Source organism: Leptosomus discolor, chromosome 7, assembly GCF_034619465.1.
Source record: "Leptosomus discolor isolate bLepDis1 chromosome 7, bLepDis1.hap2, whole genome shotgun sequence".
Classification (NCBI taxonomy): domain Eukaryota; kingdom Metazoa; phylum Chordata; class Aves; order Leptosomiformes; family Leptosomidae; genus Leptosomus; species Leptosomus discolor.
In genome coordinates, this window is record NC_141397.1 from 28,279,583 (window position 1) to 28,294,624 (window position 15,042).

At 41.6% G+C, this 15,042-nt stretch overlaps 1 protein-coding gene across 1 annotated transcript; it reads right to left on the reverse strand.

Moving 5' to 3' along the window:
- Nucleotides 1–1,439: 1,439 nt before the first annotated feature.
- PPP1R17 (protein phosphatase 1 regulatory subunit 17) lies at nucleotides 1,440–11,920 on the reverse strand. Its single transcript, XM_009958907.2, has 4 exons — nucleotides 11,839–11,920; nucleotides 9,849–10,001; nucleotides 8,226–8,381; nucleotides 1,440–1,519 (listed from the first exon to the last, which is right to left on the reverse strand). Exons 1-4 carry the CDS (start codon nucleotides 11,918–11,920, stop codon nucleotides 1,440–1,442), a joined length of 471 nt encoding a protein of 156 aa, XP_009957209.1.
- Between the last annotated feature and the right edge of the window lie 3,122 nt (nucleotides 11,921–15,042).

The following is a 15,042-nucleotide window of genomic DNA, read 5'->3' on the forward strand; positions in this document are numbered from 1 at the left end:
AAAGGGTAAGAAAAAGTACACCTCCTAGGTATAAGCATCCCACTAATAATATAGCTGGCCTCTTGTACACTTTAATATTCGATTATTTATTATAAGCTTGTTGATTACATCTTGAAGCTGAATATCTGTGAATGGACTGTGTTCTCATGAGAGATGCTGGGTCAGTCACTGTGGCAAATGATGTCTAAACTAGTGTGCTCCTCAGCTGTCTGCCTAAGGGTGTTAAAAGGATAACTAAACTCAGTCTGCCAGGCTAGGTAATCTTCAGCCTCTCTGCTGAGGTCCCTAAGGGTCCAGCCGGCAGCACTGCTCCGTCTAGCGCACAGAGCTATTTAGGGAAGCACAAACTACCCAGTTCTACTTATTTTGTATAGTATTCTACAAGTACCCATCTGTGTTTGTACAAATGCTGAAGGCTGTAGCTGGTTGTAAAAACAATTCTTGATTGAATCAATGAGGTAAACTATTTAAAAAATGTGTCATGCCATTCCACCTTGCAGTATCTGTATGCCATTGAGTAATGCTATTCATTTTACTCAATTTTTACTCTCTGCTGTGATTTTTAATCTTTACTGCCCCTCCTAACTGACAACCTAGGACTCAGTTTAAAAAGCAGACGTCAAAAGAAAAGATACTGAGTAAAAGGACTGACTATCCAACTAGTTTATCTTTCACCAATCCAGGAATAAAACATTTGAAAGAGAAAAAAAATCAATACCCTGGTGTAACAGGTAGGTGTATGTTTCTCTTCTGAGAGCTCTGTTGGATGTGTCAGTGCTGACAGCCCTTAGCTGTTCTCATTCTACAGTAAATCTACTCTTTTCTCCTGACAAACACACGTCACAAACACATACAGGCAGAAGAAGTGTCTGCTTTGCATTTCAGGGACTCTAGAGCTGATGCCTGCCCTCCCACCCTCTCCATCTATCCCATCAGCTCCGCATGTGGGAATTTTCACTGCAGTCAGTGTTATTCCAGCAGAGGAAAGCTCGACCAATGAGGTGAAATGTCAGGAGAAAAATGCAATTTGACCATTAGTTGATGTTTTACTACTCTGTGCTACCAACCACTCTGATATTTAGCACCAGGTGCGCTGGGCTGGTGGTGTCCTTTGCGTTAACCCTTATCACCATGCTGCACAAAGCTAGATCTGATCTGAGGGGGATCCCTTAGTGACAAAAATCCTGGGAAACCACTTTTAGTAAACTAAGAGAAAGCTTCCAACCCCACATGCAAGTGAAATTTCTGTCATCATCTCCTATGATGCTTGCTGGGATTTCATGAGATGCATACAAGCACTTGAAGATAATTTAAATTCAAGTGCATGCTTGAGAAAATTATTATTTATAAAAATGAAAGGACTTTTTTTTTCCTATGTGCTGCCACTTTGAATGACCCAGAATTATTTACACTGGATTATTGGAAATGTCACTGTGATCTCAACTGGAGATTGTGTCTCCATCCTTTTCTTCATCTTCCATAATCACTGTTTGCTTTTCTTCTGTAAGTAGCTTGGTTCCTTAAAAACAGAAAGACACACACACAAAAAAAAAAAAAAAAAAAAAAAAGAAGAGAGAAAAAAGGAGTTGACTTAAAATACTGCTTCTTTAGAAAACATCAGGGTAAGAAAAAATTTTCAGTCCTGTCTAATTTCTTTATCCTAATGTAGTTTTCCAACATCGTGTGAGTTACTCCTCATTTATTTTTGGCACGTGAGTCTCCTGATATTTAATGAACTGGAACTGGATTGCTGTATTTTTAGCTAAAATGATCAGGCACTCTTAAATCCAGAGTATTTCTGCTACCTGTGAAAAGAGACACCAAGGTTTCATCTGGGCACCCGTTTGTTAAAAGGGTTTGGGAAGCTACAAAAGGGAAAGAGCTTGCATGATGAAATAAATACTGTGATCAGTCTTTGTGACTGACTCAGCTTACACAAGCCTGTGTATATTTTCTATATGTATACAGCAATATTACTTACATTTTGCAAATGCAGATGCAAAAAGAGACAAACGGTAGAATACTCAAGTGCCATCGCCACTAAAATACAGTATTGATAAATTGCAAATCGACCGAACTAAGATCAATGTGAAAACAGCCTTAGGTTGTGGATCACACCTTCCACTATCTCTCCCCTTTATCTCTGTCTCTGTTTCTCTCTCTCATACTTAAACCAGTAAGTCCACCCCTTATGGATCCTGAGGCTTTTATGTGATACCAAGATACCACAATTACCATAATTGCTCTCTTCATTAAAAATTAAATTAATAGAGTGAAGAGAGGACAATGCATTGGGTAGAAAATGTTCTTGATCCCTGTTTTAACAGATTGTGTTGGTTTTGTCTGTTCCTAGTAAAAAAGCAAGTGACCTGTAAGATATATTTTATGCCCACATTCCTTGGTGTGGAGGTTAACATATTCTAAAAACAGGATGAGGGTTACCATTGTGTCGAGACCAACAAAGTCTCTCCCTAATTTGGTCTCCTAGTGTTTGCTCTCAGTCTGTGCTAACCAGCTGAGCTGTTCTGTCAAACCAACCTGTTTTGCTTCTTTCTGCACAGAAAGCCCTCTCACAGAGCAGGCTTTCAGTCTTGACGAGGTCTGAAAATAGAGCAATACCACACAGGAAGATTTTCTTCAACTTCGAAGTCTTTTGAAGAGCTGATATATTAATGAAAATATTAACCTATGCTGCCCTTCATTTAAGTTAGCTCCTGCTTCATTTATATGCAGTTCTTGTGAACTAGCTGGTTTCAGCAAGACCATGAGATAAACTGAATGGCATGAATTAATATTATTTTGAAATACAAAGGACTTACATTTGTTCAAGCAGCAATTGAGTAACCACTACTGTTAGCTGCAAAGAATTATGCCATTTTATGGAGATGGATGTAAATGTTCCCCGCTCAGACTTCTATTCATATAGACAACTTAGGCAAATACAGACAATTTTTCTTCTTCCCTGTTGTCTTTGGGGTTTGGGTTGTTGTTTTTTTTTTTTTTAGGGGGGAGTGGGGTTTTGTTGGTGGTGGTTTTTTCTTCATGGAGTATTTGAGGAATGAGGAAAACATAATTAAAATATGCTTAAAATGTGAAGCTACAATGGATCATTTGATGACAGCTAACCTGTTTTTTTTTGGGTAAACTCAGGAATAAGAGATCAGGAATGTAAGCTAAATAAAGCTGCACTGTGCTTTAAGATCATGTCCACTCTCTTATTTAAATTACAAAGTGATGAAGGAAAAGTATGTTTATGTAATTCAGATGGCCTGGTTATAGCACATGAACTAGCCCTTTTAGAGCAGATGCTAGAAAGCAGCAGCCAAGCACAGGTCCCCAGCTCTCAGCTGGACCCACATCAGTAGTGTGTCAGACACTTAGCATAATCAATAGCAAGATGACCCATCATTATCAATGAATCAGTTTGGTGACAGATGAGCTCCAAACATTCCAGTAGAGCTCAGGATTCAAAGCTCAGAGGAGGATGTAGCCTAGAGCTGCAGGTTATTAACTTTCCAGACCATGGACCACCAGCAACTTCAAGAACAACTATATGCCTTTAAAATCAGCATTTTAATGCAAAACAGTGGAAAGGGGATACAAAATAGGATGTCAAAACTAAAGTTATTTCTATAACACTGGGAAAGGATTTTTTTTTCTTTGATACGACACCACTGATCACTTGTGGAGAAAGTGTGCTTTACTGAATGCGGTTTGGAAATTCTGGGTTCAAAGGCATGAGCAGGATATTGGATTTGGGGAACATTTGTAAGTCAGTCTTTCTCCATTTACTGTTTAAGTAAATCACTTAGCCTCCCTGGCTCTGTTTTCCCAGCTGTGTGTATTATGAAATGCAGCCTATCCCGCAGATCTAAGGATTGGTAGGGTATTCTGTTAATATCTGCCAAGGGAGCTCACTAACGAAAACAGAGTAGAAATAATACAGTGTAGTCATATTTTCCCAACAGAACTTGCAACTACTTGCAAAATTTTAGCTATAGACTAGGACCTCAAAGGCTCACAGAGACATGAGAGCTTCTGTTAGGCAGCTCAAATATAGGCAGAAGTTGGCTTAAATCGACCATTTGCCAAGCGCCACCTAGATCTAAGCCACTCCTCAGTTATAAATCAGAAAACCATCAAGATGGCAATACTTCCACTTGACTACCCACACGCAACTCCTGCAACTGGGATGAGAGAGTACAGGAGTGCACCAGTTACATCCCTTGCACAGGAAAGGGGCAAGAGGTGACATTAAACTGCTGTGCTTCTCCTACACCACTCAAGAGTAGTGGGGGGGGAGTGGGGGGGTGGGGTGGTGATGTTATCCTAAAGGAGCTCCCTTAACTGGTTTTCTAGGGCATGACGGAGTATGAGGGTTTGAAACTGTGGTTTTACTAGTTATATCTCTGATCAGATTAAGAAACCATAAGCAGCCATATTTCAGGAACCACAGTCCCATATTTGCACATGTATTTACATTCTTGCTCAAACTCACAGGCCTGAAGAGCTCTCAGAAATACTTCAGTTAATTGAATATATTGCTAAGTGGGGATGGCAATAGAGTGTCCCAGAGCTGACTACAGGCCTTGGATCAGATTCAAATAATTTACTGTCAAGTGAGAGGGAAAAAAAAGACCATTAGAATCATGATTATATTTTGTCTTATAGTCTAATCCCTTCAGAACGACAAGGTGTTGGCTGTCTGGAAGGGAGCTGGCCACTGGAGCATTCCTCTGCTCATGGCTCATTTGTATACACATGGCACAATGTTATTTGCGCCTCTCCAGTAGGAGTTTAAAGGTTGACTACATTTAGAAGTCTGACCCTTGTAGGGAAGTTTTGTGATGCCCAGCCTGGCTAACCTAGACATTTAAGCAGGCGAAGGACTGATTTCCTTGGTCTCCTTCTGCAGAAAACACGTAGCCATGGATTCCTCCAGGCAGCAATGTTCAGATTCTCATTTAGCAGCCCCCTTTCTGTTCCGGCATTTCGCATTTGGATTAGGCGTGTGCAAGGTGTAAAACGGATTCTACTTCTCACTCAGATCACGTGCTGTCCAATAGATACATTGATTCTCATCACGTTGTGTGTTCTGTTTGACTTGCTTTTGTTTGTGATAGAAAATCTCTCTGGCCACCCAAGAAAGAGAGGGACCATCCTAGAGTGCTGTCCATAACCAGCTGGTCAAAATGGAGAGAGAAAACAAACACAGCTGCCATTTTTAGCTACATTTACAACAAAGCTATTTGTGTGGACAGCTGCTTAAAAAGATAATCTAGTAATTAAACTCTGTTACTACAAACAATTAAGTGGAATTTTTTGAATTGGCATCTGGAAGTGGTGTTTGGGAGGGATCTGAAGGGGAAAGGTTCGAAACGGGGACAATCCTCATTAGCAGGTCACAAGGGAAACACGTGGCACTCAGTGTCCCGCTTACTGCGGCAATTCCAGTAACAGGGAGACAGGGACAGAAAGGCCTGTCCATATTTATTTAGCGCATGTAGCCCCGTTGGGGCTTCTCAGGTTTCCGAGTCTATAATTCAGGTTCTATTTTGCGCAGCAGCTCTGCAGGAGCTCAGTTTGTTTGTGCTCTGTCTGCTACCTGTGGGATAACCCTGAAAGTAAACAAGTAGTAAATACTGGACCAGCCCTCAGCCACAATGAGTCAACTTTTTCATAGCAAGTCATGGAGCCACCACTGACAAATTCCAACAAGCAGAAAGCTGTATGTTGGTATGTAGCTTGAAAGGAAAATATGCATCCTTAGGGTAGGGAGGGAATGAAATTCAGGCATTAAACACATAGGCTACTTTGCCCCTGATAGAGGCACAAGTCTGCCGCAGGTAGTCAATCACTGGAAAAACGGACCCAGAACACAGGATTTGGCAAGGCTGTCCGCAGGGAGAGGCAGCATCTAGCAGGCTGCTTTGAGTCCATGCTGAGTGCTGAAATGTGGCTTCACCAGTAGGCAAGAAAGTGTCATTGGAGGTATAATGGAAACCAACCGATAATTGCATTAGTTTATATCATTTTCCCAACAGCAAATGCACACAGTTTGAATTTTGTCACATATTTGAAGGTCACTGCATTTCATTTTTTCCACCTCTTCTCTCCTGAGTTTTTTGATTACCAAATCATTTGGGGATTATAGTATTTTCTGTTACCATATAACATGTATTAGCTTCTTTTTGCTTTGAAAATTATTAAAAGTTAAAGAGGAAGTCTTCATGGGAGGCAAGAGGTGAAGACCCTTACAATGATTCTTATTTCTCTCTGAAGTGCCTACCTGAGCTAGTTAAAGCTAGGGTAGAAACATGAAGTAATAAGTGATGAGATGCTAATCCAACCAGAGTGTTGTTGAGACAGGTCAAGGGAATAATTCACCCTTGCTGCATCCTCTTAGCTAGCAATTACATTTAAACCAGAGTCAAGCCTCTCAGCTTCGCTGTCACACATTTTGCCTTTGATTTCTATGAAATATGTTTCACTTTCAGATCCTCCTTCTCTGCACATACCCAGAAGTGCAAAGGACATACAGCATCTTCAAAAGTGCTACAAATGACCAAAGGCCACTTTTCTTGGGACTGTTTTTGAGCTGACCAAAATCATGTCTCGTCTCTCCTCCAAGGTCCATAGGCAGGGTAGGCTTCAAGTTTAATACACAGGACTAATATTTATTACAAACGGGTTGATAAATTTTGCCTCTGCTTCTGTTTCTGAATCAATCCCTAAAGGCTACGATTTTTCCCCCACCTAATTTATTTGCCATGTGGAATTCCAGGTAATTTGCTGGGTAATTTCCTCCAGCAATTATATGAGCGGTTCATTATCAGTGCTCTGTATTAAATATTTCAAAGTGAAGCTCAGAAGTTGTATGCTAGATTTCATTTCCCCCAGCAAATGATTGGACCAGGTTTCCAGTGACTCAGTCACAGTAGCTCCAATGCCACAAGCCATTGGGATGCTTGAGCTCAATAAGCAAATAAAAAATGTATTTTCCTTAGGCAGATCAATATGCAAGGCACTAGTATTCACCATGCTTGCTGCCATGATCCTGCAAACTTAGTCGTACTCCTCTCTGCTTTTCGGAGCCTCACACTGATTAAACAAAAAAATTTCTTACACCTGTTTCAGTCAGTTATGAAGGCTCAGATTCACAAAGAAAGGAGATTTCTACGGGTGCCTCTTTGGACTGATGAAGCCATTCGCACACCTTATAATTATTAGGTGTACAGGAATTTCCATACAGAAACTCAGGTGCTTGATGTACTAAGCTGTTGCTAGTCACTCAGGGCCAAAGCATCTGTCTCAGGACTTTTTCATTTAGTGTGTCTCACTGCTCAGTAGGGCCAGCCAACAGCAAAGCTGGTTCATACAAGACGTTCCTAAGGGACCAGTGTTTTCCAGTTTGGGCACTAGTTTTGGATCTGGTGTTTGTTTGCGTTTTGTCATTAATTTGTTCATTAGTTCATTTATTTTTTGCTCCATCCTGTGATCTGGAAAGGGCTAAGGCATAGCACACAAACTTGTAGTTCCTGCATCCCTACCAGCACTACTAATTAACATTTACACAATGCTTTACATCTTCAGAAACCTTCAGAAATATTGATGAACTGAGGCTCTTCTGTGCTAGAGGAACGTGGGAAATGCAACAAACAAATGGGTCTTAGGACCAAAACATGGCCGGCTGACTCCACATGGCCACCAAGCAAATTAGCTGCCCCACTCTATTATGCTGGAAGCACTGAACTGTCTTTAAGGTGCTGTTAACAAGAAGTTCATCACAGCTTGGTTTCCTCAGTGCATGTCAGCGACTGTGGAGTTAAGAGGAGGTTAATCAGGACAGCTTTGCTCCAGATTGTTTGAGGCAGCGTGAGCCACTTTAGTTCTGGTGGCCTAAAAATTTGCATGTGCTTAGGTTTGAAAGGCAGGGCAGTGGCTGGGCTTTCACAAAAGTAGAATCATGTTTGCAAGAGATAATCAAGTGTCTTCTCTTACTCCCCTTCCTTTCTACCCTAAGAGCATGAGCAGGGGATATGGAAAAGTCTTTCCACGAGCCACCACTGCTATTATATGCTCTGACCAAATAGCAGTTCCTGCTGAACTAGGCCTAAGTACACTAAGCACAGCAACCTTCTTCCAGCCTCCTCCCAAGCATACCTCTGACTCTAGACACTTTTTGCTCCCTCTTTGGAGCATCTTTAGCAAAGTAAGTTTCTTACCTATTATCAAGGGTGGGATGTGTATTGCAGGTGTATCTTTTCTCCTGGGTTTTTTCTGTTCCAGTTCAGTGATCTGAGAGCCTGGACTCTCTCTCTGTGGCTTCTCGGTGATACCATACCTTTTCAGCAGGTTATCAGAAAAGTCTGAAAGTATGCCTGCAGGCAAAAAAAAAAAAAAAAAAAAAAAAAGAGAAAATGCCACTTCAGCCTTGTTCACATGGAAGAAATTTCCACCTGTGTAACTTTCCCATTGACTATGACTACTCTGAAGTAAGGCTGTAGGAGTGCATGATCTGCTCTTCATGGTGTACCTACTCTTCAGATTTTGCAATGGTACACATTTCCTCCAAGTCAGTTATATCCCACAGGCTATAGACAGTGATGCTATGAGGCCAGCTGGCTTCTGGTTGTACTTGATGGACTAAACGGCAGCCCATCAGAAATCATGGTAAAGAGGAGTACAATTATGCCAGAAGCTATGACATCTTACCAAAGTAGCTTAATCATATGGATGCTCAAGCCTCTGCTTGGGAGCAATGTGACCACACAGAAATGGCCTATTTTAACTGGTGAAACAATAATTCTTTATGACATGGCTACCACAGGCACAAAATGCAGCTCTCCAGCCTCTGAGCCACTCTTCCCTAAGTAAGAATTGCTGAGGGAAAGATACATGTGAAAGCTAAACAGAGTCAAGTTCAATATCTGGATTACAAATACTGAAAAATCCCAGCTGCTTGGTTTTGACTTGGTGAATTTTTGCAGGTATGCATGGGACCATGCAAGTAGTTACTGGCTAACTCCTCTGCGTATGGTGCAGCATGGGAAGAAGACCTCAATGCAGTTGATACAAGAGCACAGCCCTCTCCCCAGAGAGCACAACAAGGTGTGCTTGTTAGCAGAAAGAAGTGACAAACGTTTATTCCCACTGCTGATCTTGGAAGAGAGTCAGGTTTCAGTGGCAGTCTCCTGCTCATTCTTCCCTTCCCCAGGTTGGTGGCATTTGGCTCTTGAACTACAGAGGTCTGGAGGTGTGCAGCAGCAGGGAGCATCCAACAAGGAGCCTCTTTGTTGCTGTAGTGGTTTCTGGCTTCCCAAAACAAATGCCCTTTGCCAGAATCCCCATAAGCACAGAGCCCTGGGATTTCTAGGAAGAGCAACCTGCAAACAGCTTGTGTGCTTCTCTGGTCTCCTCCCAGCCTTATCCCCATTCAGCCTCCCCCTGAGCACTGGGTAAGAGCTTCACAAGAAAGTGCAGAGGCTGAACTGGATCCTTTTTGATTTTGGACCAGATCAAATCAGGCTACCTAGCATGGTTCAGCAGCTAGAAATAAATACACATCATTTCACACGTGAAGGCAGCAAGACTATGAGCTCCAAGGGAGCACATTTTCCTCACCTTGGTATTCCCAGTCCCTGTGAGAAAACACTTTGTCTAACAGGGAATGCCTTTGAGAAAGTCAGTCTCTCTGTTCGCCTGCCTTCCCAGGTGCACAAGGCATGGAGCCGTGTTCTTGCCCACCTCCAAGGAGACATAAGTGAATGAGGGGTCTCCGGACCTTTGCTCAGATTCAGTCCCCTCAGATGAATCAGGATTTTGAAGTCAAGAGATGTATTGCTAACCTGTTAGAGGTGGTGGGGTGTGCAAAGCCGGTGTATCTTTTCTCCTTGGCTTTTTTTGCTCCTGTTCAGTGTTTTGGGAAGCTGGGATGGTTTTACCTTTTCTTGGTTTCTTTTTGAGGTCACAGCTCTTAATCAGCTGCTCTGAAAGATCTTCTGCAGGGAAAAAAAAAAAAAAAAAAGAAAAAAAGAAAAAAAGAAAAATTGAAACTGAGGGGAAATAATAAACCAGATGGTGAAAAGAAAAGCTTTGATAAAACTGCTTTCATCCAAGTAAATTAAAATGTCTGTGGAGAAACATCTCTTAAATAGAAAGCCAGTACAAGAGTCCTCTGTGCCATACTACATGGAGGTCAAGTGACTGAGGTGGTCCTACTGTGTTGCAGGTGGCAGACATAAAGCAGAGGGAGAGAGCTGTGGGCGGCTGTGTGTTACGTGGCAGAGGGAAGGCTGCACTGTTGTGTGCAGAGGTCCCATGGCCATCCCTGTTTCATCCAGCACTAACTGGGCAGGGCTGTGTCTTCAAGAGTTACAAGGGCACTTTTGTGAAGGAAAGATTTATGTGGGGGGGGTCTGTCTGAGGTATTGGTAAACCAAGCCAGTATATTGTTCCCTTCAAGAGTTGGTTTTATTTCCAGAGCCACCAAGCAGTTGGTATTTGCTTTTGATATACATAACACTAGACTGAATTTTTGGTTTTCTTTTAAAACAAGCTTTGATTCAGATGGTCAGCATGGTTTTTCTGCAAGGATCTGCATTTCTGGGTGCTTATGAAAGCCAAAAATATTGAAGATAGTCTGTCATTAGTATCCTCATGCTAAGCAATGCTTTGATTTCTTAAAAGCTGCTTGTTTGGCTTCAGCTGGGTCCCCCACAACCCTACCCAAACCCTGACTGCAGACCTGGGTGCAAGGGGACTTCATTGCAGGCTCTCTCTCACTACTTGAGGCAGCTCTACGTCTGCAAGCCTGCGGGTAGATGTGGGAAGGACAACCTCCACGTGAAGTCCCTGGAAGATGTGGGGTCTTTTTCTGACCCTCACAGGCTTCCTGCACAGTCCTAATGAGCTCATTTAACCTCCCACTGCCTCAGTGTCCCAACTGTAGAATGGGATTCATTCTGTACTTATTTAAATAAGTAATTTTATGGAACAATTTTGTTTGGTATACCAGTAGTTGTATAAGTGGTGTCTGTGGCAAAGGCAGAACTAGGATACCTTCCTTGCAGGCTAGATAAACAAAGTTTGTAAAATTGTGCTTGCCTGGGGTGATACACTTTTTTGACAAGCAAGTGAGATTGCATTTGTGTTTCATTATTGTTGTCACAAGGGTAACAACGACCAAATAGATTTTTGTTTCTGGGTTCCTAAATCTTCATGACAATTTTGCAAGATGGGAGTGAAGTAATGGTGTTTGAAGCAGAGGCAAAGACCATGAATATGCAAAAAGCACATCTATCAAGTATGAAGTCTGGTACTTAGGAGTGTAGCAGAGCAAAGATGCCTCTGGTACTCTCAGTGCAAAAGTTATGTATGAAATAGGTTCAAGAAAGGAAACAGATTGATGATGAAGGAGAAAAAGTATTTAGAAAGTCACCCCAGTGGAGGCAAAGGGGGTGTTTGAAATCTTTTACGGAAATTGCATCTGGAAAATGTGTTCAGGGAAGGCTCAGCTATATCCTAGCTTTCAGTTCATTGTGGTATAAATGAAGAAACTGCTCTGCTTTTTCTACCAGGGAAAAGAACAATGACTCTTTTTCCTTTCTCCTCTTTAATTAACTTTGCTCTAGAGCTTTGGCTGATATTTATATGCAGGAAAAATGCTCTTTGCCTTTCCATCTGGCATCAGAAGTGTCAGCAGAAGGTATAATCTATCGGGTTTCACGAGGGCTCGGTTGTGTTGCTGGAGGGGAAAAACGGACACTGGACAGGAGCTAATGATGTGAAGGCAACACCTCTCTAATTACTGCAATGACGTCATCTGATAACACTTACCTAAATGGCTACAGTGTGATTCTCGCTTGTCCAATCTGTCTTCTGGGATATCAAGTGGCTGAACACATTCTGTTGACATCATTGAAACGGGCTTTTCTCCCCCTTTGAAGGTACTACACCAAAAAAAAAAAAAAAGAAAAAAGGCAGCAGCATGACATAAACCAGACATATTGGTGTTATGTATCCACTTGCTAGCCAGATCATGAGAAACTCCTGTCTTCCAGCTGCTCTGTCATGCAGTCTGCTGGCCTCATTTTGCTCATATACACTAAGAGGTACCTTTATTCACTGCCTTGGTTACACATGCAATATCCTGGTTTTCCACCTACCTTGCTGGAAGCAACCCACACTAGCATGGGAAATACATTGGCTTTACAGAAGAACACTGACTTTGATCATACAAAAAGTGCTATCACATACACAAAGCAAATTCTAGAAAATAGGCTGGTTTGTTCTGGTTTTCTTCTCAATTTTTTTTTTTCTCAACTGTAAACTAAGGATCATATTTGGCATTTAGTTTTACAAGTCCAGCTCCTCTAAGAGAGACTGGATAGACCTGAAGACCCAGGTGTGAGTGCTGCCTCTGAAAGATGGCCAGTGCCCACAGACCCCAAAGCCAGTGTGAAGAAGACTCACTCATTACCTTGGTAAGAGCATGGGAACTCGTTTTGCAAAGCTGTTTAAGCACCCGTGCTCTGTAGGTCTCCCTGGATTGCTCTTTTCGCCTGGTTTATCTCGCTTTACTCACAAGTGCAGGGGATCCTGGAGCCCAGCCGCCTACCTGAGCTCCCCCAGCATCCCACAAGCTGAGACTTGATCCTGGACTTGCTCACTCTGGGGCCACCTCAGATGCCCACACAGGAAGAAGGAAATTAAACCAGTTTTTACTGCTGATCATTTCTATGGTTGCTTAGCAGAAACCCATCAGAATGACAGAGCCATATTAAGGGAAAAAAACCTTCAATGTGAAGGTGCAGTCTGAGTGATCTGGGTATCTCCCTTCAGCCAGCAACAGCTGTGGTACTGTCTCACTCACAACCTCTGTTCTCCATTTTTGGGGAATAAGAGCAGCCTGTGATTTCCTGGTAGGGATGGGGAAGGCAACGAGAAGGAGACAACAGGAATAGTAGAAGAAAGGCAGGAGGAATTGGGAAAAAGTGGAGGAAGGAAGGGGAGGTGGAAAAGAAAAGGTAAATAAGAGAAAGGTAGAAGAAAAGGCAGTCAGAGAAAAACAGTGAAAAGGAGGATAGGAAAATAGGAGACTGTACTGTGGGAGTTTGTTTTTATCTTGCCAGAGGTAAAGAAATTACCTATATTATTTATCTGTAAATTGCAGTGGCTGTTTGTTAACAAGAAACAGAACAGTAGGGGAGTTAAACTCATTTCTGTGACTAAACTTGCATCTATATAAAAAGCAATTAATCCTCAAGCAAAATCCAGTCACATAAATATTTGCCAAACAAAATATGAAAGGTCGCACTCATAACCACGCACTGAGCTAATTCTTCAGGGGATGGAAAAACATGTCCTAAACTCCAGTGACTTCAAAGTAAGTGGAGCAACACTGGCTGACAGTAATAAAGGTCAGGAATGTTGACTCATAATGTACATATGGGATTAACTCCTGTACCCTTCAGCATTCAAAATTCACAAAAATTTGTGAAATTCTACAAATTCTTAAATACTTTACTGAATCAGGCCTGGATAAGGGGTTTGAGCTCTGGCTGTTCACTGCAGAACTGTCCCAGTCCAGCCTCACATCTGTACTAATGGGTTATACTACCTGGAGACTTCATTTGCATTTACAGAAAAAGTAATCTTCCGCTTGGGAAAACCCTGCATAAAGAAATCTTTGAATGCACCTTAGCATGGTATGGTTGCTCTGTTTATCCACTGTATAAATAAGCTATAGCTATGACTTAAAATGAAGCAGTCATGATTTTATTTAAAACAAAAACTATTTATCTGGCCATATGAAGGCTCACACTGCACTTTGTGATTTGAGGGAAGTTTCTTCCTCCGTGCCATTTGATTTTATCAGATTTGATTAGGGCCTGCTAGCTAAATATTATGATTGTAGGGAAAACATTATTTTCCGAAGGGTACTCTGTTTAGAAAGTATTCAGTAAAACCAGGGATACCATTTCAGACACAATGGACTTTTTTTGAATAGGTCTTGAGGCAAAAAAGCTGAGGATAGATAGTAAAATTCAAACGTAAAATTGGTCGCAAATTATACTGACTGGAAATGCCTTATAAAATATGATTATCTTTGGTTTGGTTTCACCAAGTTGTTTCATTGAGTTATTCCACCTATTAAAAATTAAGCTTTACCAATGTAGGATTGGTATATGCAGGTTATGAGATACTTCCTTAATTATTTTTTCTTAATACAGCAGTTTGAAAAACAGTATTCTAAAATAAATCTCACATTTTCATAGTCACAGATGCCAAGCCCTTGGCATCTTCAGTGCTTTAAAATAGGGTTTTACAGCTCGACACCCCCCCCCCTTTTTTTTTTTTAAGCTTGCCCTGCAGCCAGCATTGCCTTGCTTACAAATGTGTTTCCACACCGCAGATTGTGACAGTCTGTATGAGAAAAGAATAAAACGCGAAAGATTACAGAAACGTATCATGAGTTTTGGTGTCTTGGGTGTATATACATTGCATACGGTGTGCAAACCTGTTAGTGCTGTTACATCCCATCCCTATGCATTACACGCAGAGCCCTCATTCAAAGAAGAGGTGATGTATGTGAGCATTGTAATGGTGCTTTCCCAAACCACTAAAATCAATTCCCGCCACTAAAGAAACAGATTCCCCAGTAATGTTTCGCACAGGAAGTAAGACTGTTATGGGGACTGTATGAAGTCATTAATACGCCTTCACAAATGGAGGCACGTTCTCAGATTTTCATGTGTTAAGTGCAACTCTTTTCCTAGCAGCCTTCATGCTAGCATGGTCTGCACTCTCTGCCGTCAGTCACCTTGGTAGGTAATGCTTGCTATTTACGTGATGGACTAAGGTGGAGTTTTTTCTTGCACTCTGTTATATCTCTTGACATAATGATCCACATTTCATCCTTTGTGCAAATGTAACGTTACAGTGGAGCTCTAAATCACACTCAGCAGGAGACACTTCCTGAAACACATATAGATTTTTCCATATGAATTAGGATTCAATAGTCATTTAGCCTGAGACTTT

Excerpts from the sequence above, each read along its gene's own strand:
- PPP1R17 (XM_009958907.2), bottom strand. The coding sequence starts at position 11,920 with ATGATGTCAACAGAATGTGTTCAGCCACTTGATATCCCAGAAGACAGA. Across the intron at positions 10,002-11,838 it reads ATCACACTGTAGCCATTTAG|AAGATCTTTCAGAGCAGCTG; the intron begins GTAAGTGTTATC and ends TTTTCCCTGCAG. Across the intron at positions 8,382-9,848 it reads CACCCCACCACCTCTAACAG|GCATACTTTCAGACTTTTCT; the intron begins GTTAGCAATACA and ends TTTTGCCTGCAG.